Source organism: Bufo bufo, chromosome 1 (assembly GCF_905171765.1).
Source record: "Bufo bufo chromosome 1, aBufBuf1.1, whole genome shotgun sequence".
Taxonomy (NCBI): domain Eukaryota; kingdom Metazoa; phylum Chordata; class Amphibia; order Anura; family Bufonidae; genus Bufo; species Bufo bufo.
Genome location: NC_053389.1, coordinates 806973663 through 806994623, shown reverse-complemented (window position 1 = coordinate 806994623; position 20961 = coordinate 806973663). Strand labels below are relative to the sequence as shown.

Genomic DNA, 20961 nt, shown 5'->3' with positions numbered 1-20961 from the left:
ATGACACTACCAGGTAAGTGAGTGACATCTCAACCCATCTCATCCGCACGCAGCGGGGAGGCCGAAATCCACAAGCAACTTTACTGCCGGCGGATCCGCAGCCGTGGATTTCAAAGCCATTGGAGCTTTCTTGCTTAACCCTCAGCAAATCCAACCCGTGTGAACTTACCTTCAGCCGAGCCACTTACGGCTGGCTGGACAAGGCCTGGCACATTTACCTTTCTTGTGTATCGCCAGCATGAGCGGCCGGTCCTCGGGGTGAATGAAGAACAGGACTGGCATCCCAACGAGATCCTGCGGGAGATATCCGAGTAGAGGGACAGCTCTGCGAAAAAGGATAGGTATCAGCCTCCGATCCGCAGAATGGCGGAGGGGCGGGCGGCGGAGCAGGGCGTAATACACTCACCTCTCATCCACGTCCTGGAAGATGCAGCTGGGTGTATGTCTGGTGGTGAAGATCCTCTTATCTGGAGGGATGCGGGGGGCTGAGGACGAGAGGCTCCTGTCACACAGATATCCTTTAGGCGGGCACCCCACCCCCCGGCATGCAGTGAACGGTCTCTCACCCTCATATCCAGAGTGTATTTTCTCTGCTATTAGCAGACAGCACGGCTGCCCCTCTGTGTTGTCCGAGTCTCGTACCTTCATCAGGTACGGGGTGAAGCGGATCGGGTAATAGCGGAGGTTCATTTCCCGCTCTCGGCCCCCACTGAAAACACACACCTGCAATAAGCCCAGAGCCGGGGAGATCACAGCAACAACTGGGGGGGGGGCACGATAACGTGTGGCTACGGAGGAGAGACGTAAAGGGTGATGGTGGCCAGTGGAATGGAGATGGTATGAACCTAGGAGCGGAGCTGTATGCTGCCCGCTGCAGAAATCGACCTGTGGAAGCGGTGCCGCCCGTTCATGCCCAGACAGACTCCGGTACCGGAGAGCCGGCCTGGTTCGCCATCACACACAACCGCAATCATACAGATGAGAGGAAGCACGCTGGAATGTATGGAATACTCACATAGCCACACACAGCAGATGGAACGCATGTATGGCAAGGTGACACATAGCCATGCTGCGGAGGGGGGAAGGTGCGTGGGCGAGTGACGCAAGCGGTGTCAATAGGTTAATTAAAGGTTCTTTGTGTCGCTCCGCAGTGCGCACAGATTACATGAGGCGGGCGAGAGAAGAGGGGCTTCCAGAGCGTGGGGGGATCTCCTGAACGTATATCTGTCCTGCCCCTCCTACATACAAGTGTGAATTACGTCCTCGCACCCTCACAGCGCTCTATTCAATCAGTCTGATACCGAGGCTTAATAATGTACAGGCGCTCCTACACATGTAGAACACTGGTACATGTACACACATGTATCGTACAGGCGCTCTCACACACATGCATAGTACAGGCGCTCTCACACACACATGTATCGTACAGGCGCTCTCACACACATGCATAGTACAGGCGCTCTCACACACATGCATAGTACAGGCGCTCTCACACACATGCATAGTACAGGCGCTCACACACACACATGCATAGTACAGGCGCTCTCACACACATGCATAGTACAGGCGCTCTCACACACACATGCATAGTACAGGCGCTCTCACACACATGCATAGTACAGGCGCTCTCACACACACATGTATCGTACAGGCGCTCTCACACACATGCATAGTACAGGCGCTCTCACACACATGCATAGTACAGGCGCTCTCACACACATGCATAGTACAGGCGCTCACACACACACATGCATAGTACAGGCGCTCTCACACACATGCATAGTACAGGCGCTCTCACACACACATGCATAGTACAGGCGCTCTCACACACACATGCATAGTACAGGCGCTCTCACACACACATGCATAGTACAGGCGCTCTCACACACACATGCATAGTACAGGCGCTCTCACACATACATGCATAGTACAGGCGCTCTCACACACACATGCATAGTACAGGCGCTCTCACACACACATGCATAGTACAGGCGCTCTCACACACACATGCATAGTACAGGCGCTCTCACACATGCATAGTACAGGCGCTCTCACACACATGCATAGTACAGGCGCTCTCACACACACATGCATAGTACAGGCGCTCTCACACACACATGCATAGTACAGGCGCTCTCACACACACATGCATAGTACAGGCGCTCTCACACACATGCATAGTACAGGCGCTCTCACACACATGCATAGTACAGGCGCTCTCACACACATGCATAGTACAGGCGCTCTCACACACATGCATAGTACAGGCGCTCTCACACACATGCATAGTACAGGCGCTCTCACACACATGCATAGTACAGGCGCTCTCACACACATGCATAGTACAGGCGCTCTCACACACATGCATAGTACAGGCGCTCTCACACACATGCATAGTACAGGCGCTCTCACACACACATGCATAGTACAGGCGCTCTCACACACATGCATAGTACAGGCTCTCTGTGTGGTTTCTGCCTCCCATTCATCTCAAGGATCGCGGAAAAGGGCTGCACCGAGAAGGGACATGTCTACTCTCGCGCAGCTGTGGCTTTAAACCACTCCGCAATTTTTTGAGCTGCTTTCCATTGAAATGAATAGGAGGCAGAAAGGACGCGACTGCAGGTGGGATTTCTGCGGAATTTCGTCACGGCTGCCCACGCCAAAATTCTGTAGAAAAAAAATGCTGTGTGAATGGCCCCTTACGGTTCTGAACACTCTCTGTATATAGCACATACACACTATCTGTATATACAATCGCTTGGTGTCAATGGGGCAGCACGTCTCTCCTCTCTGTATAAAGTAATTATACGTAAACTAGTGGGTGTCATTTCTATCGCTCCCCCGGTTGTACAATACCCACCTGATCCGGCAGAACACCGATTTCTCCTGGGTGTAGTCCATGGATGTTGTGTCTGTGGAGGCAGAGAAGGGAGAAGAGTGTCAGGGACGCGGACTACTTCTCTACTGTCTGTAGAGCACTGATAAATGGCAGCCGCTTCCGTCACACATCTCCATCAGAGGGACTGACTCTAGAGGACCACTAGACCACCAGGACAGTTATATTAACCCACTCACTACAATACCAGGTATCATAGATAGACCTTGACCACCATGGGTGTCATAAAGGGTTGGACCAAAACAAGATATTACTAACTGAACCATTGGAGTGGGGATATTATTCACAAAGGGCCCATTAGAGATAATGTTTACCCAGCAGTTCACAAGGTAAGTTATCAAAAACCACTAGAACACCAGGGATATTACTAAGCCACTAGAACACCAGGGATATTACTAAGCCACTAGAACACCAGGGATATTACTAAGCCACTAGAACACCAGGGATATTACTAAGCCACTAGAACACCAGGGATATTACTAAGCCACTAGAACACCAGGGATATTACTAAGCCACTAGAACACCAGGTAAACTGTTATAAACTACTGGTCAACCAGGGATATTTACTTAGTCACTAGAGCATCAGGTAAATTATCATAAACCACTAGACCACCAGGGATATTAGATACCAAGACACTAGAGCAACATGTAAACTATCATAAACCACTAGACCACCAGACATTTTCTTTTTTTAGAGGGGACACTGACTTGTGCAGGGGTGTGAATAATGAGACTATTCATAACTACAAAGCACCACAACTGATTTCTGCCTCTGACACCCTTCAAAAAGACAGCCATCTCTTCTGCCTTACCTCCAGAAGTGCAGTTACTCCAAGACGGGAGGTGGTAAGGTGCTGTGGATCCATAGAAGACGCTGACATCTTGTGGAGCCAGAAACTCTGCAAAGATTGCTCCTTTAAACACGTCCCTCTTGCAGTGCAGGATGTGAGAGGCCTGGTCGGAGATGTACACGATGCGGCCAGTGATAAAGGAGACCGCCACCGAGAAGGTGTCCTGTGAGACCACATATAGAGGTCATTCATTTGTTTATACAAGATGGTGCCCAAGAGACAGTAACTGGAAAAGGGTGCAACTTTTTTGCCTTCCTTATTTTGCCTCAGGGCTTGTAGTGTGTCCTTCAAGAAGTCTTACTCAGAAGATCCCATTCTAGAACATGGGGCACAAAGAACACTTTTTGGTCAAGATGTTGAGGATCGCCCCTGCGATCGGTACATAGTAAGTAGCCCCCCTGCCCCAATTCCTGCCTCTGGGCACCATTTCTTTATAGTATGAGACCTCCTCAATGCTGGGAGGGTTTCTTACTACTTATGAAGATTCAACAAGCTGCTTCATACTCACAGGGTTCTTGAGAGTGTATTCTGACGTGACACTCTCCACCTCCTCGATAGTGAAGCTGGACATGTCCAGGCTGCATGGCTGGGATTCATCTATGGTCCATTGCTGATAATATTCCTGGTTGGCTGAGAGGAAAATTAAGGATTTGGGTCGATGTTCACGGAAACCAATATATAATGCAGCTCAATGTCAGTAAGCTGCACAGAAAGCCTTAACGCATTATAATTGCTGTTGGATGGGCTGTCAAGGCCGAAAGTGACATCTGCAGTCCATGGCTACTCACCTCGCACCTGCTTGACACATGACAGCGCGTACTGAAGTGTAGCAAGAGTCCCCGATTTGCCCTTTCCTCTCTTCTCTGACGGGAGACGTATCTTCATCTCTTTTAGGGCCTTCATCAGCTCTTTCTGAGTTTTCTCCCGGGCAGACTGTTCGCTACTACAGGTAGAAGGGTGGCATAAGTGGAGACAGGATTTGGAGGGGAACAGTATGTCTTTTGTGGCGGGTCTGAATGAAATAACCATGATAGCAATAGGTTGATGATGTCCACGATAAGTAAAGCCCTCCCCCCCGCCCCGCGATGCCAGCAAGGCTAACTATCCCCAATTGTCAGTCACTCTCTTCTACCCATCGAGAACACATGCACACTCAGCCAAACACAAGCATGGAGCAACAGCGGGCGTTCAGCCGACAGCTTATGGGCACCTTAGGTTGACTACTCTGCAGGTACCATGTTATTTCAGGTCTTCTACTAAGCCTATAGCCAGGGGAGCACCACCACTGAGGCCAGGTGAGGAGATCGCCTCAGGTAGGGGCAAGAGGGGGACAATGAGCAATGAGCACATTCATTGTGGCAAAAGGGTTAGGTTAAGAAATTGGCATTGGGGGGGGGAACACTGTTTTAGTTTTCGCCTCAGGCAGCAGAAAGCTAGGTGCACTTCCCCCCTGTCTATAGGGACTGAGTGCGCATCTCCTTGGCACCTCTTGCGTGCACATCATTTGCGGTATTATATTAGGGTGGATGTAACGATCGGATCGTATCAATGACTTTGCAGTTACTTGACCACTTTACGTCCTAAAAGGCAGTGTGCAACGAAGCCCAGTGCGTTATGAGATCTCGGCTAAGCTGAATTGTGAATACAGCTCTGGATGCAAAGCTTTGGCTATGGTTTATGGAGTTACCTGCAGCCGCTGGTGGAGGGATTGTCTTGCTCGGAGCTGGCACTCAGGAGGCTGTAGGCGATGGAGCTGCTTGGAGGTGATGGACTGTGAGAGTTTGTGCTGTAGAAGGAGATAACAATACATTGAGGGTCCATCTAAATGATGCAGATGTCTCCTCGCCAAGCCCATAGACCCAATGCCCATCTTTCTCCCCCTCTTCTCACCTTTTGCTGCTCTCTGTGGCCTCCAGCATGGACGAATCCTTGCCATTGCCGCTGGTGCTGCTGTGTGAGCTCCGGCTTTGCCGTGACTCGTTCCCATTAGATTCGTTGCCGCTGGAGCCGTGGCTATTGGTGTCTGTCTCGTCTTGTCGAGTTCCTTCCATCTCCCGGGTGCCCCGTGTCCTCCTCCCCCTTTCCCCGAGAGGTGGGGGGGGTTGACAAGGGCCGCTCATCATCCCCTCCGTCTTGGTCGATCACTCGGTTGAAGAAACACAATCCAAATGAAGAAGGGAGACGTTCTGCAAAGGAGAAAACGGATGGAGAGGTCAGACGTGCGGGCACCTCCATCGATACCAACAATATAGCCCCTAGTATACAGCTGGAAACCAGTAACATAACGCAGGGTGCTGATCCACCCTGGGGGTCTCTGGTTACCCCACCTGCAGATCACTGGAGGGCACCCCTAACAGAAGGCTGACGTCTACTGAGACCCCAATACCTCGCACATCTTATTACGTTTTTTTCCAGGGAACTTTCCTCACCGCTCTCCACAGTCTACGATGCAACCTCGCGCCCTCTCATGACCCCAGGCGGATGATGTAATCAGCACCGCTACTGACACAGTTATGTAAAACCTGGCGGTGTGATTCTCAGCTTTATGTAACACGGATCGAGCAATCTCCTCCACGGCAAAACATACAGCCCTGTGCAAAATCTAAATCCAACCATGCCTTCTGCATCACTTCTTCTAGGGGCACACAGTTTCTGAAGGAGCTCCACATGGAGGTTCTTCCAGACATCTTAGAGAACTAATCACAGATCTTCTTGTAGTTTGTCAATTGCATAGTGACCACAACAGTATACCGCAAATACACAATACATAACGCACTACTACACAGCTGTATCCTTCTACATAGGAGCAGTATTATAGTAGTTATATCCTTCTACATAGGAGACAGTATTATAGTAGTTATATTCTTGTACATAGGAGCAGTATTATAGTAGTTATATTCTTGTACATAGGAGCAGTATTATAGTAGTTATATTCTTGTACATAGGAGCAGTATTATAGTAGTTATATTCTTGTACATAGGAGCAGTATTATACAGGGAGTGCAGAATTATTAGGCAAGTTGTATTTTTGAGGATTAATTTTATTATTGAACAACAACCATGTTCTCAATGAACCCAAAAAACTCATTAATATCAAAGCTGAATATTTTTGGAAGTAGTTTTTAGTTTGTTTTTAGTTTTAGCTATTTTAGGGGGATATCTGTGTGTGCAGGTGACTATTACTGTGCATAATTATTAGGCAACTTAACAAAAAACAAATATATACCCATTTCAATTATTTAATTTTACCAGTGAAACCAATATAACATCTCAACATTCACAAATATACATTTCTGACATTCAAAAACAAAACAAAAACAAATCTGTGACCCATATAGCCACCTTTCTTTGCAAGGACACTCAAAAGCCTGCCATCCATGGATTCTGTCAGTGTTTTGATCTGTTCACCATCAACATTGCGTGCAGCAGCAACCACAGCCTCCCAGACACTGTTCAGAGAGGTGTACTGTTTTCCCTCCTTGTAAATCTCACATTTGATGATGGACCACAGGTTCTCAATGGGGTTCAGATCAGGTGAACAAGGAGGCCATGTCATTAGATTTTCTTCTTTTATACCCTTTCTTGCCAGCCACGCTGTGGAGTACTTGGACGCGTGTGATGGAGCATTGTCCTGCATGAAAATCATGTTTTTCTTGAAGGATGCAGACTTCTTCCTGTACCACTGCTTGAAGAAGGTGTCTTCCAGAAACTGGCAGTAGGACTGGGAGTTGAGCTTGACTCCATCCTCAACCCGAAAAGGCCCCACAAGCTCATCTTTGATGATACCAGCCCAAACCAGTACTCCACCTCCACCTTGCTGGTGTCTGAGTCGGACTGGAGCTCTCTGCCCTTTACCAATCCAGCCACGGGCCCATCCATCTGGCCCATCAAGACTCACTCTCATTTCATCAGTCCATAAAACCTTAGAAAAATCAGTCTTGAGATATTTCTTGGCCCAGTCTTGACGTTTCAGCTTGTGTGTCTTGTTCAGTGGTGGTCGTCTTTCAGCCTTTCTTACCTTGGCCATGTCTCTGAGTATTGCACACCTTGTGCTTTTGGGCACTCCAGTGATGTTGCAGCTCTGAAATATGGCCAAACTGGTGGCAAGTGGCATCTTGGCAGCTGCACGCTTGACTTTTCTCAGTTCATGGGCAGTTATTTTGCGCCTTGGTTTTTCCACACGCTTCTTGCGACCCTGTTGACTATTTTGAATGAAACGCTTGATTGTTCGATGATCACGCTTCAGAAGCTTTGCAATTTTAAGAGTGCTGCATCCCTCTGCAAGATATCTCACTATTTTTGACTTTTCTGAGCCTGTCAAGTCCTTCTTTTGACCCATTTTGCCAAAGGAAAGGAAGTTGCCTAATAATTATGCACACCTAATATAGGGTGTTGATGTCATTAGACCACACCCCTTCTCATTACAGAGATGCACATCACCTAATATGCTTAATTGGTAGTAGGCTTTCGAGCCTATACAGCTTGGAGTAAGACAACATGCATAAAGAGGATGATGTGGTCAAAATACTCATTTGCCTAATAATTCTGCACGCAGTGTAGTAGTTATATCCTTCTACATAGGAGACAGTATTATAGTAGTTATATTCTTGTACATAGGAGCAGTATTATAGTAGTTATATTCTTGTACATAGGAGCAGTATTATAGTAGTTATATTCTTGTACATAGGAGGCAGTATTATAGTAGTTATATTCTTGTACATAGGAGCAGTATTATAGTAGTTATATTCTTGTACATAGGAGGCAGTATTATAGTAGTTATATTCTTGTACATAAGAGCAGTATTATAGTAGTTATATTCTTGTACATAGGAGGCAGTATTATAGTAGTTATATTCTTGTACATAGGAGCAGTATTATAGTAGTTATATTCTTGTACATAGGAGCAGTATTATAGTAGTTATATTCTTGTACATAGGAGCAGTATTATAGTAGTTATATTCTTGTACATAGGAGCAGTATTATAGTAGTTATATTCTTGTACATAGGAGCAGTATTATAGTAGTTATATTCCTGTACACAGGGGGCAGTATTATAGTAGTTATATTCCTGTACACAGGGGGCAGTATTATAGTAGTTCTATTCTTTTACATCTTGTATTTTTTTTTTTTCACCTGATGAATAAGGAGATGGAAATTTAATGTCCAAAACCTGGTTAACAAAACCCATCTGTTTTACACGTCTTTACCATATAACTCATGAATGACGTCCCTCATTTTCATTGTGAAAGCAGCAGCTCTTTTGTTGCACAGAGAAGACCTAATTTTACTTCTCCTGATACCAGTAAAATGAGGACATGTACGTGCCACTCCCTCCATACCAGCTCATGTCCTGGGTTCACCAGGAGAAACCAGTTTAATAATTGCAGTAGCACAGGCAGCATGTAGTCAGCGCTGATATCACAGGACATTTCCCAATGAGCAGTGGGCTCCAGTCCTAAGAAATCTTTTCAATATTGGATAAACCCCCAACCACGCGGCAGAGGCTCATCAGACATGGTGGACAGTGTCAGGAGTTTTTTCTGTGGTTACCAGCTCTTCACATGGAGGGTCTCTCCGCTGTGAGGTACTTGACAGGACTAATTAGCAGCTTGTCTGTTAGAGGCTATAATCTTTTTTTGAGAATGTGATATTACTAGCATCATCTGCACAACTGTCTCTTACAGCTCTCTGAGACACTGTCTATGGGATGCTCGCTGCTCTCTGAGACACTTTCTCATCCATGAGATGCTCATCACTCTCCAAGACATTCTATATGATGCTCACCACTCTCTGAGACAATCAATGGGCTGCTCACCACTCTCTGAGACACTCCATAGGACATTCACCACTTTCTCAGACACTCAATGGGATGTTCACCAGTCTCTGGACGCTTCATGCGATGTTCACCAGTTTAACAGACACTCCATGGGATGTTCACCACTTTCTCAGCCACTCCATGGGATGTTCACCTCTCTATCAGACACTCCATGGGATGTTCACCACTTTCTCAGACACTCCATGGGATGTTCACCACTTTCTCAGACACTCCATGGGATGTCCACCACTTTCTCAGACACTCCATGGGATGTTCACCTCTCTATCAGTTAGATAGGAACTAAAAAATGAATTAAGAAATAAAAGTTAAGTTTTAGTAGTAAGAAATACACATGGCAAGATGAGGCAATCAGTAGTCAATGACTAAATGTAAATAAAGGTATTAAAGCCTCTACATGTGTAGGGTACATATGTAAAGTAATTGAACACCTCTCTATCAGACACTCCATGGGATGTTCACCTCTCTATCAGACACTCCATGGGATGTTCACCACTCTATAGGCCACTCCCTAGGAAGTTCACGTCTCTATCAGCCACTCCATGGGATGTCCACCACTTTTTCAGACACTCCATGGGATATCCACCACTTTCTCAGACACTCCATGGGATGTCCACCACTTTCTCAGACACTCCTTGGGATGTTCACCTATCTATCAGACACTCCATGGGATGTCCACCACTTTCTCAGACACTCCATGGGATGTCCACCACTTTCTCAGACACTCCATGGGATGTCCACCACTTTCTCAGACACTCCATGGGATGTCCACCACTTTCTCAGACACTCCATGGGATGTCCACCACTTTCTCAGACACTCCATGGGATGTCCACCACTTTCTCAGACACTCCATGGGATGTCCACCACTTTCTCAGACACTCCATGGGATGTCCACCACTTTCTCAGACACTCCATGGGATGTTCACCACTTTCTCAGACACTCCATGGGATGTTCACCTCTCTCTGATGTTCCATTGGATGTTCACCACTCTCTCAGCCATTCCATGGGATGTTCACCACTATCTCATCCAGTCAAAGGGGTGTTCACCTCTCTCCCAGTCAATTTGTGAGGTGCTCACAGGTCTCCCAGTCAGTCTATTGGATGCTCACTGGTCTCTCAGTCAGTCTTTGGGGTGCTTAGCTGTCTCCCAGTCAGCCTACGGGGTGCTCACCGGTCTCTTAGCCAGTCTTTCAAACCCAATAGATCCTTATAACCAGAAACCTGTACAGTGCTATGGAGTCCTTCCCCTCAGCCATAATTTATTCTCTAGGACTGCACCCTCTGGCTGATACTACAACCCCCATATCCTTTACGCTGGAAACTACAGGTGTACTAACTCTGGAAAGCCACAGGCTGCAGACCACTGCTCTATATCTTGCCCATGACATCAAAAAGTTTTCTAACAAGTGAATACATTTCAATCCTTCAAGAATACCAGAATTGAACAGACAATAAAATGCCCGTCCCCAAGACTGGGTGTTCTGCCCTCCCCGATACAGTGTAAAAAAAAAAAAAAAACTGCAAGCACAGCGCCCTCTATCCGTCATCCCAGGCATTACAATACCAGATCTGGGCAGCCAGCTGATAAATAGAGTAAGGAGCAATCAGATGGCCTATTGTATATGTGGCCAGTACAGAGCGCCATCTAGTGGTCATTTTGTCAGTCAATTTCAGACCGAACATACTGAACGCTGCTTCTTCTCTCACACTATGATCGTATGGGACCCGTCAGAACAGCCCTGACTGATACCTTCTGCCTGCACTGATACACTGCAACAAACCACAAGCACAGGATAGAGATGTGTGCCACCTGGACTGAATATAAAAGTAACAATTTTCCGGCTGTGAAAAGTTGTAGCTCAGTCCATTCACTGACAACAAGCAGAGATTTTGAAAACGATGAAGAATTGATACCCAAAGTGCATCAGAAAGTTGAAGAACTTCTCTTTATACGACCCCCTAGCCCCACGTGCACACGGTGCCAGCCGCATGTACACAGCGCTCTCCCATGTACTGTCCGTCAGGGTGCGGGGTTGGGACCAGTGTCACACTACAGGACCTGTTTCAGTAGGTGGCGTGCCCCTCTCTCCGTGATGTACGCAGCCCCCTCACACAGCGATGCCAACAGGTAAAACTTTCATGGTCCATGGGCAGGCGGGGTCAGTGTCCATCTCCCTGAGGTCACGCAGCCACCCGGCGCGGCGGTCCGCCCGCTGCGTACGTTCCTGACACTTGTCCGCACCTTCTCTCCTCACCTTGTCTGTCTCATCCTCAGTCGCCTCTTCTTTCTCTCCCTCCTCGTCTTTTCCTCTACCTTCAGCCCGCTGGTTCCTCCCCTCCCGCCCTCCTATTGGCTGCCCGTCCTGTGATGTCACTCCCCCTCCCTGTGCAGTAATCGCCCCCACACGTGGATCACCGTGCTGCTGACCCCCCCCCTCCCAGCCATCTGATTGGAATCGGTAAAGCGACCAATCGTGGCGCGGCTCCTGCATAACAAGCAAATATGAAACATGTCTCTGTCATTATTTAACCCTACTTTTGCTGAACGACACCTTGGTCTCCCCCTCCGACACCCGCTTAGGCAATCAGCTTAGCTCTTTTGTCAGACGCCTGAATTAACCCTTTGCAAGTTGGAAGCATGCAGACCTCTAGGAACGTGTCCTCTGCTACCATGCTGGAGGGGCACTTGCGATCTAACTGCGCCACTACGGAGAGATGTAGCAGAGCTGGGTTTGTCACTGTACTGTGTGCTTTCCTAGAGGACCTGCTTGGCTCTGCTGCATCTACCTTATCACATCCATGATATGACGGGGACGGGCTGCCCTTCAGTGCCCCTGTCAATTATCATGATCCACATTAACCCTTGCATGACTGGGAATGCATGCAGTAGTTACTCCGGGGGGAGAGGGGGGTAACTGTAATTTTTTTTTTAACCCTTTAAGACCTGTGTATTGGCACCCTTACTCATCCTCCTGCCAACTCCTGACTAGAAAGATTACCAGTCGAGGAAGAAACACACCCAGAAGGACACATGTGGCAAGCGTGCCAAGAACATTGTGTTCTAGCATTAGCAAACACAGAGGGAGGTGACAGCGAGAGAAACGTGGAGGACGGGCAGGACAGTGTGCGGGGGAGGGGAAGATAAGGGGGATCCCCCCGGGTGGCATCAGAGCCCCCCCAGACACAGGGATGATGATCAGGTTTCTGATAGCGGCTTATATAAAGGCTTATTATGTAAATGTGTGCGAGGCGGTGTGATCCGCCGGGGGATTTCTACTCGGCGCAGCAGAGTTACGAGACCCGAGGGGGTATCAGTTCCAGAGTTATCTAATCAGACAACGTAACAGTCCGGTGTCCCTGAGGGCAGGACAGGCACCAGACTAGAAGGGTCTGTTCACACCAGGGGTACTGAAGCAATTTAGGGGAAAGCTCCCCACTGCATCCAGTAAAACAGTGACCCTGAGGGGTCCAACGAACGCACCACAGGCACCCAGATGTCCCAAGTGTAGCCCCCAAAATCCAAGGGTGGGATAAAGCCAGCAATGAAAGAGTCAAATCCAGTAGTCCTGGACTATTACAGGGACCACAGTAAAAAAAATGTGCCTATAGGACATGAAGGGCGGGCACAGGGGTCCGAGCATCAAATGTATGAAAAGGGCACAGGGGTCCGAGCATCATATGTATGAAAAGGGCACAGAGGTCCGAGCATCAAATGTATGAAAAGGGCACAGAGGTCCGAGCATCAAATGTATGAAAAGGGCACAGGGGTCCGAGCATCAAATGTATGAAAAGGGCACAGAGGTCCGAGCATCAAATGTATGAAAAGGGCACAGAGGTCCGAGCATCAAATGTATGAAAAGGGCACAAGAGTCCAAGCATCAAATGTCTGAAAAGGGCACAGGGGTCCGAGCATCAAATGTATGAAAAGGGCACAGGGGTCCGAGCATCAAATGTATGAAAAGGGCACAGGGGTCCGAGCATCAAATGTATGAAAAGGGCACAGGGGTCCGAGCATCAAATGTATGAAAAGGGCACAGGGGTCCGAGCATCAAATGTATGAAAAGGGCACAGGGGTCCGAGCATCAAATGTATGAAAAGGGCACAGGGGTCCGAGCATCATATGTATGAAAAGGGCACAGGGGTCCGAGCATCATATGTATGAAAAGGGCACAGGGGTCTGAGCATCATATGTATGAAAAGGGCACAGGGGTCCGAGCATCAAATGTATGAAAAGGGCACAGGCGTCCGAGCATTAAGGCAAGCAGTGGGTACAACTCTCCAGAGGCTCCTAAAGGGTGTAGGGATCCAAACCAAGACACAAATCATAGGGGTCCAACCACCCACCGCATGTAAAAAATACTGTTTTCCGGCATAAAGGTGCTCACCATCTGGCAAATCCCCAACTCCACAGGAAGTGAAATAGAGGGGTGAGGCCTCCAAATCCAACATCCTAAGGTAGCCATAAAGCATCCTGCGCCAATATCCACATCCACCTGCCGGAGATAAGAGAGCGGCCTCCCAATACATGAAAGACAACATCTACCCCCGAGGAGAAGCGGCTCATTAACGTCACTGACGTCTGATGTCTCACCCCGTGCCAGCCTGAACGCGGGCGATCTCTTCATAAAGCCTCTCAGTCCTATATATTGTGACGTAGCGTCCACCACCGAGGGAAAAAAACTAAAATAGAAACAATTTTCCCAAATCTGGCGGGGACTCTGCTCTGCCCCGTCTCTTATTACATAAGGAATCCAAAGGCATTCACACACTGCCAAAGTCATCTAGTCCCATGTCCACAGCAGTCCTCCTGCCACTACCCGAGTATTTCAGGAACCGGGGGGGGGGGGGGGGGGGGTCGGAATGACATTATGATGGAAAATATCAATAAGGAGGAAAAGCTGAAAGTAATTTCAGCCGGAGCGTTATTGTACATGGATGCTCCCTCCATCCATGAGACGGGACTCTTTGTGGTAGGAACCCAATTCTAACTTCTTTCCTCCCATCTGGTTGTCCTCTCCGGACTACCCGAGCTCTGCTATGTGAACCAGAGGGCAGTTTCTGGATGTGCCATGTGGCAGGCAGCCAATCAAGCAGTCCATCAACTGGACCAACTCACAGACCAAAGATAGTCGGTGAGATCCATAACTCATGCCGTTGAGTTCACTTGGTGAGAAATGGGTGGAAGCTGTAGGTTTATGCTCCAGACAAAACTGTTCCTCCATTATACCTTCAAGCGGTTGGCTCAAGCCCAGTGCTAAAGCGTTACCCGGCCCACCACCCATAAATGATGGTGTCACTCTACTGTTATATGCTCTGCCACTGAATGATTGCCTGCACTGCTCAGTCCACCAGGGAATAATTAGCCTGGTATGTCATCATGTCCACACACCGTCCATACAGCCGCACGCCAACGTGGACCATCACAGGGGCCGGGTTGCGATGACAACCCTAAATTAAAGTGGTCTGGACCGGAATGGCACTGCTAGGATACAGGGCATACGCGTGTGAGTACGGGGGTGTGTGTGACTCACTGCGGCAGAGGCTGCTTAGGAAAATACAATGTGAAGTAGATTGAATTTAAGGCCAATTTCAGACTGTGACGATCCGTCTGATACTGGCGGCCCCGGGCTGGGCATACTGTAAAGATCCCTCTGATACAGGTGGCCCCAGGCTGGGCATACTGTGAAGATCCCTCCAATACAGGCGGCCCCAAGCTGGGCTTACTGTGAAGACCTCAATACAGGCGGCCCCAAGCTGGGCATACTGTGAAGATCCCTCCAATACAGGCGTCCCCAGGCTGGGCATACTGTGAAGATGCCCCCAATACAGGCGCCCCAAGCTGGGCATACTGTGAAGATCCCCCCAATACAGGCGGCCCCAAGCTGGGCATACTGTGAAGACCTCAATACAGGCGTCCCCAGGCTGGGCATGATGAATGTTACCTGGGAGGGCGGTAGATGAGAAATAGCCGCTCAGGTAACAGGCCAAGAGGCCCTTGAAGCACCATTTTGTTGACCCTACCTGTAGCTGTCACCTCTTTCCACCTACACATCCACTACGGAGACTGGTCACCCAATAGCCGTAGATGCCAGTTTAGACACCCTGTACATATCGCTCGTCCACTAGTGACAAGCCGTTATTACATCATCTAAACTTCTTTGCAAAAATCAAGCATCGCCCAGCGTAGCTCCTGAAGTCAATGGCGTCCATTGGTGGTTGGAGGTTCTCTACAGCAGACAACCATATTTGTTCAGCATCTGTGACCAAATGAGAAAACTCCATCCCCTCTACTACCTCAACATACCCAAACAAGGCACTCTAAAAGTGGTTGCCTGTCCATCATGGGACCCCATTCATTATCCTGGTGGCTGACCTCAACCTCCTTCATACTTGTCTTCACCAATGAGCTGGATCTTCTCATAATACAGTCCAGAATAAATCTCGTCATACACACAAAATTTTAGCGCAACTACCGTTTCTCTACTGACCTTGCCAACTTCCCAAAAAAGGGTTGAGGACGACGGCCCCTCCAAATTTAACATCTTCTACGTCAGTTTTCTGGAGTAGAAGAACACTAAAATCTAAGACATCTAGGAGGACATGGACTGCCATGCCTAATTTATGACGAGGCGTACGCCGCCCGGCTATGATAAATGTGCCCCACGGTCTTCTCAAAAGTCTTTCCAAACAGATACAGGTGCGTTAGAGCTCTCGGCCGTCCAGCTCATCACCATTTATGAGATCTCTGCTTCCTGCCTTCTTGATTACATTTATAGGACGAACGCGGTCTTCATCCTGTCCAACTGACACAGCTGTAGGGCCTAGCACAGTGTATCAGTTGTAGTGGTGTCGGTTGGCGGACTCTGGATGCATGTACATGTATAGGATGCTACCGACTGCTCCACACCGGGTATAGAAAGCTCTGTATGGCGGTGGCTACCATCATGTTATATGTATATCACGTTGCACTTCTCTATACGGCTGAGAAAACCGGTATGCCGACCCACACGGCCTGATGAAGGCCACCGTCAAGTGAATGTCGGTCAGAAGATAACTAGAACAAATATACCGGTAGCGCTTACCGCCACATATGTCCACTGTAGCATTCAAATGTGAAGTGCACTTGGCATAAAATGTGCTTAGGACTACCCTGAACATTGGCGCGTTCTGTGCCGCCCTGCACCCGTGACCCAGAAGATGGGAACACTGCCATCTCCAACTTGCTTAGAAGAATTTCTGGGCTGATCCTGGCAGAAGATTTCTCATAAAAATCTTGCCTTTTTGTGTGCAGCGCGAAAAAACAAGTAAAAGTTGTAAAAACAAGCCCTGCACCGATTCCCCGCATTCGGGCGTCTCTCGCTGGTAACCTCAGATGACAAGGCAGGTAAGAGATGACTTTCGAAGCGGAACGGCGCGACAAAGCGATTGGCTGCTTTGAACGCCAGGAAGGGAGTGGCCCGCTCAGAGACAAGAGACAGCATACTTTCCGATTTCTTGTCTTCCGCGATCGTAGCGTTCCTCTCCTCACCCCCGGGCCATAAGCTAGGTTAGTAGGGCAGCCAAAGAGAGCGCCGCTAGGACAACATACACACAGAAAGGCACGTGAGCGGAGAACATGTGGAGGCGGGTTACATGCAGTGATATTGCGTGCATCACTTCACGGATCTCAGAAAAGACAAGAAAGGAGTGGGAGAAAATCTAAGAGTGAAAACAGCAAAAACATAAAAAAGCAAAAACCTGGAAAAGACAAAAAAATTTTTAAAAAACGTGCTCAATTTGAAAGCTTACCCAAAAGTCATATCAACAAAGTCACATCAAGACAGGCCTGTAAAAGTGTCGTCATACTATTGACCAGGCATCATGGCTGCCTCACTTCTCCCAGACATAATGCACTGCGCGCCATAACGGGGGGACGGGGGACAGAGAAACCGAGAAGGTGATTATGTCAGAGAGCGGCAGTGTGAGGACGAGCACATCACATAATATTCTGTTATACCAGAGGACTGTGACATAATACCAGCGGAGAGGGAGGGAGAGGCCAAGACTGGGGGCAACAGCATATACTGACACTGCAAACAACCACCACAGGGGCAGCGGTGTAGGGCTTATATTACCGTTCATAGGAGGCAGTATTATAGTAGTTATATTACCGTACATAGGAGCAGTATTATAGTAGTTATATTCCTGTACATAGGAGCAGTATTATAGTAGTTATATTCTTGTACATAGAAGCAGTATTATAGTAGTTATATTCTTGTACATAGGAGCAGTATTATAGTAGTTATATTCTTGTACATAGGAGCAGTATTATAGTAGATATATTCTTGTACATAGGAGCAGTATTATAGTAGTTATATTCCTGTACATAGGAGCAGTATTATAGTAGTTGTACACCTGTAAATAGGAGCAGTATTATAGTAGTTATATTCTTGTACATAGGAGGCAGTATTATAGTAGTTATATTCTTGTACATAGGAGCAGTATTATAGTAGTTATATTCTTGTACATAGGAGCAGTATTATAGTAGTTATATTCTTGTACATAGGAGGCAGTATTATAGTAGTTATATTCTTGTACATAGGAGCAGTATTATAGTAGTTATATTCTTGTACATAGGAGCAGTATTATAGTAGTTATATTCTTGTATATAGGAGCAGTATTATAGTAGTTATATTCTTGTACATAGGAAGCAGTATTATAGTAGTTATATTCTTGTACATAGGAGCAGTATTATAATAGTTATATCTTGTACATAGGAGCAGAATTATAGTAGTTATATTCTTGTACATAGGAGCAGTATTATAGTAGTTATATTCTTGTATATAGGAGCAGTATTATAGTAGTTATATTCTTGTACATAGGAGCAGTATTATAGTAGTTATATTCTTGTACATAGGAGCAGTATTATAGTAGTTATATTCTTGTACATACAGCAGTATTATAGTAGTTATATTCTTGTACATAGGAGCAGTATTATAGTAGTTATATTCTTGTACATAGGAGCAGTATTATAGTAGCATATTCCTGTACATAGGAGCAGTATTATAGTAGTTATATTCTTGTACATAGAAGCAGTATTATAGTAGTTATATTCTTGTACATAGGAGCAGTATTATAGTAGTTATATTCTTGTACATAGGAGCAGTATTATAGTAGTTATATTCTTGTACATATGAGCAGTATTATAGTAGTTATATTCTTGTACATAGGAGCAGTATTATAGTAGTTATATTCTTGTACATAGGAGGCAGTATTATAGTAGTTATATTCTTGTACATAGGAGCAGTATTATAGCAGTTATACACTTGTACATAGGGGCAGTATTATAGTAGTTATATTCTTGTACATAGGAGGCAGTATTATAGTAGTTAAATTCTTGTACATAGGAGCAGTATTATAGTAGTTATATTCTTGTACATAGGAGCAGTATTATAGCAGTTATACACTTGTACATAGGGGCAGTATTATAGTAGTTATATTCTTGTACATAGGAGCAGTATTATAGTAGTTATATTCTTGTACATAGGAGCAGTATTATAGTAGTTATATTCTTGTACATAGGAGGCAGTATTATAGTAGTTATATTACTGTACATAGGAGCAGTATTATAGTAGTTATATTCTTCTGTATAGGAGCAGTATTATAGTAGTTATATTCTTGTACATAGGAGGCAGTATTATAGTAGTTATATTCTTGTACATAGGAGCAGTATTATAGTAGTTATATTCTTGTACATAGGAGCAGTATTATAGTAGTTATATTCTTGTACATAGGAGCAGTATTATAGTAGTTATATTCTTGTACATAGGAGCAGTATTATAGTAGTTATATTCCTGTACATAGGAGGCAGTATTATAGTAGTTATATTCTTGTACATAGGAGCAGTATTATAGTAGTTATATTCTTGTACATAGGAGCAGTAATATAGTAGTTATATTCTTGTACATAGGAGGCAGTATTATAGCAGTTATATTCTTGTACATAGGAGCAGTATTATAGTAGTTATATTCTTGTACATAGGAGCAGTATTATAGTAGTTATATTCTTGTACATAGGAGGCAGTATTATAGTAGTTATATTACTGTACATAGGAGCAGTATTATAGTAGTTATATTCTTCTGTATAGGAGCAGTATTATAGTAGTTATATTCTTGTACATAGGAGGCAGTATTATAGTAGTTATATTCTTGTACATAGGAGCAGTATTATAGTAGTTATATTCTTGTACATAGGAGGCAGTATTATAGCAGTTATACACTTGTACATAGGAGCAGTATTACAGGAGTCTACTTGCTGATGGTTTCCATATTGGGACATTAGATTGAGGACTCATGCACATGTCCATTCAGTTTCTTTTGCAGACCGTATGACGAACCATTTAATTCAATGGGGCCACACAAAAAAAAAACGGAAATGACTGTGTGCATTCCGTTTCTGCAAAAAAACAGAACCTGTCCTATTACTGTTCGCATTACAGACACGGACAGGACTGGGCTATTAGGCTCCATTCACACGTCCGCAAATGGGTCTGCATCCGTTCCGCAATTTTGCGGAACGGGTGCGGACCCATTCATTTTCTATGGGGACGGAATGGATGCGGATAGCAGTGTGCTGTTAGCATCCGCATTTGCAGAGCGTGGCCCCAATCTTCAGGTCCGCAGCTCCGCACAAGATAGAGCATGTCCTATTCTTATCCGCAGCTTGCGGGGTGCCGGGCGGGTCCGGAACACACCGCGGACCTGTGAATGGAGCCTTAGGGGCCCTGGAGCTGTAGGAGCCGCAGTAATGGGGCAGGACACAGAGGTCTCTTACCGGAGTGCGGAGGCTCCTAGTGCCGCCCCCTACAGGTCACTGTGCACACACTGCGTTATTGCTACAGGACAGCGCTGATCTATTGGGTCACCAGCGGCTTTGAGGGTAACTTCTTACCAGGGGTCTCAGTGTTGCAGGGGGTCCGATCTCCACATGAGAGGGTCACTTGTGCTTCACTTTCTCTTGGGTCACCCTCCGGCCACACGTTTCCACCTAGGTAGGTTGTTTCTCTGTATTCCGGGTCACTTGCTGCTGTCACCCGGTTCGGCTCTCGCTGTATTCCGGGTCACTTGCTGCTGTCACCCGGTTCGGCTCTCGCTGTATTCCGGGTCACTTGCTGCTGTCACCCGGTTCGGCTCTCGCTGTATTCCGGGTCACTTGCTGCTGTCACCCGGTTCGGCTCTCGCTGTATTCCGGGTCACTTGCTGCTGTCACCCGGTTCGGCTCTCGCTGTATTCCGGGTCACTTGCTGCTGTCACCCGGTTCGGCTCTCGCTGTATTCCGGGTCACTTGCTGCTGTCACCCGGTTCGGCTCTCGCTCTGAGCTCTCAGTCTGTTGCGCAGCTG

The 20961-nt window shown here is 46.8% G+C and overlaps 1 protein-coding gene and 1 long non-coding RNA gene across 7 annotated transcripts in view; both read right to left on the bottom strand.

Annotated features, from left to right (window-relative positions):
* Positions 1 to 11635, bottom strand: part of LOC120986549 — an 18987-nt gene extending 7352 nt beyond the window's left edge. The window contains exons 1-2 of the long non-coding RNA XR_005775696.1: positions 10260 to 11635; positions 9670 to 9840 (exon numbers count right to left, since the gene is read on the bottom strand). This is a non-coding gene — a long non-coding RNA (uncharacterized LOC120986549). The remainder of the gene's footprint in view (positions 1 to 9669; positions 9841 to 10259) is intronic.
* Positions 1 to 20961, bottom strand: part of PER1 (period circadian regulator 1) — a 27964-nt gene extending 7003 nt beyond the window's left edge. For 2 of the 6 annotated variants that reach the window (XM_040415179.1, XM_040415184.1), the window contains exons 1-10: positions 11838 to 11940; positions 5641 to 5936; positions 5438 to 5536; positions 4539 to 4762; positions 4259 to 4380; positions 3712 to 3913; positions 2864 to 2915; positions 567 to 709; positions 407 to 485; positions 219 to 325 (exon numbers count right to left, since the gene is read on the bottom strand). In XM_040415179.1, the coding sequence (XP_040271113.1) occupies positions 219 to 325; positions 407 to 485; positions 567 to 709; positions 2864 to 2915; positions 3712 to 3913; positions 4259 to 4380; positions 4539 to 4762; positions 5438 to 5536; positions 5641 to 5873 (1261 nt within the window). In that variant the 5' untranslated portion in view covers positions 5874 to 5936; positions 11838 to 11940. The other 4 variants (XM_040415182.1, XM_040415183.1, XM_040415181.1 and 1 more) reach the window with 4 other exon arrangements.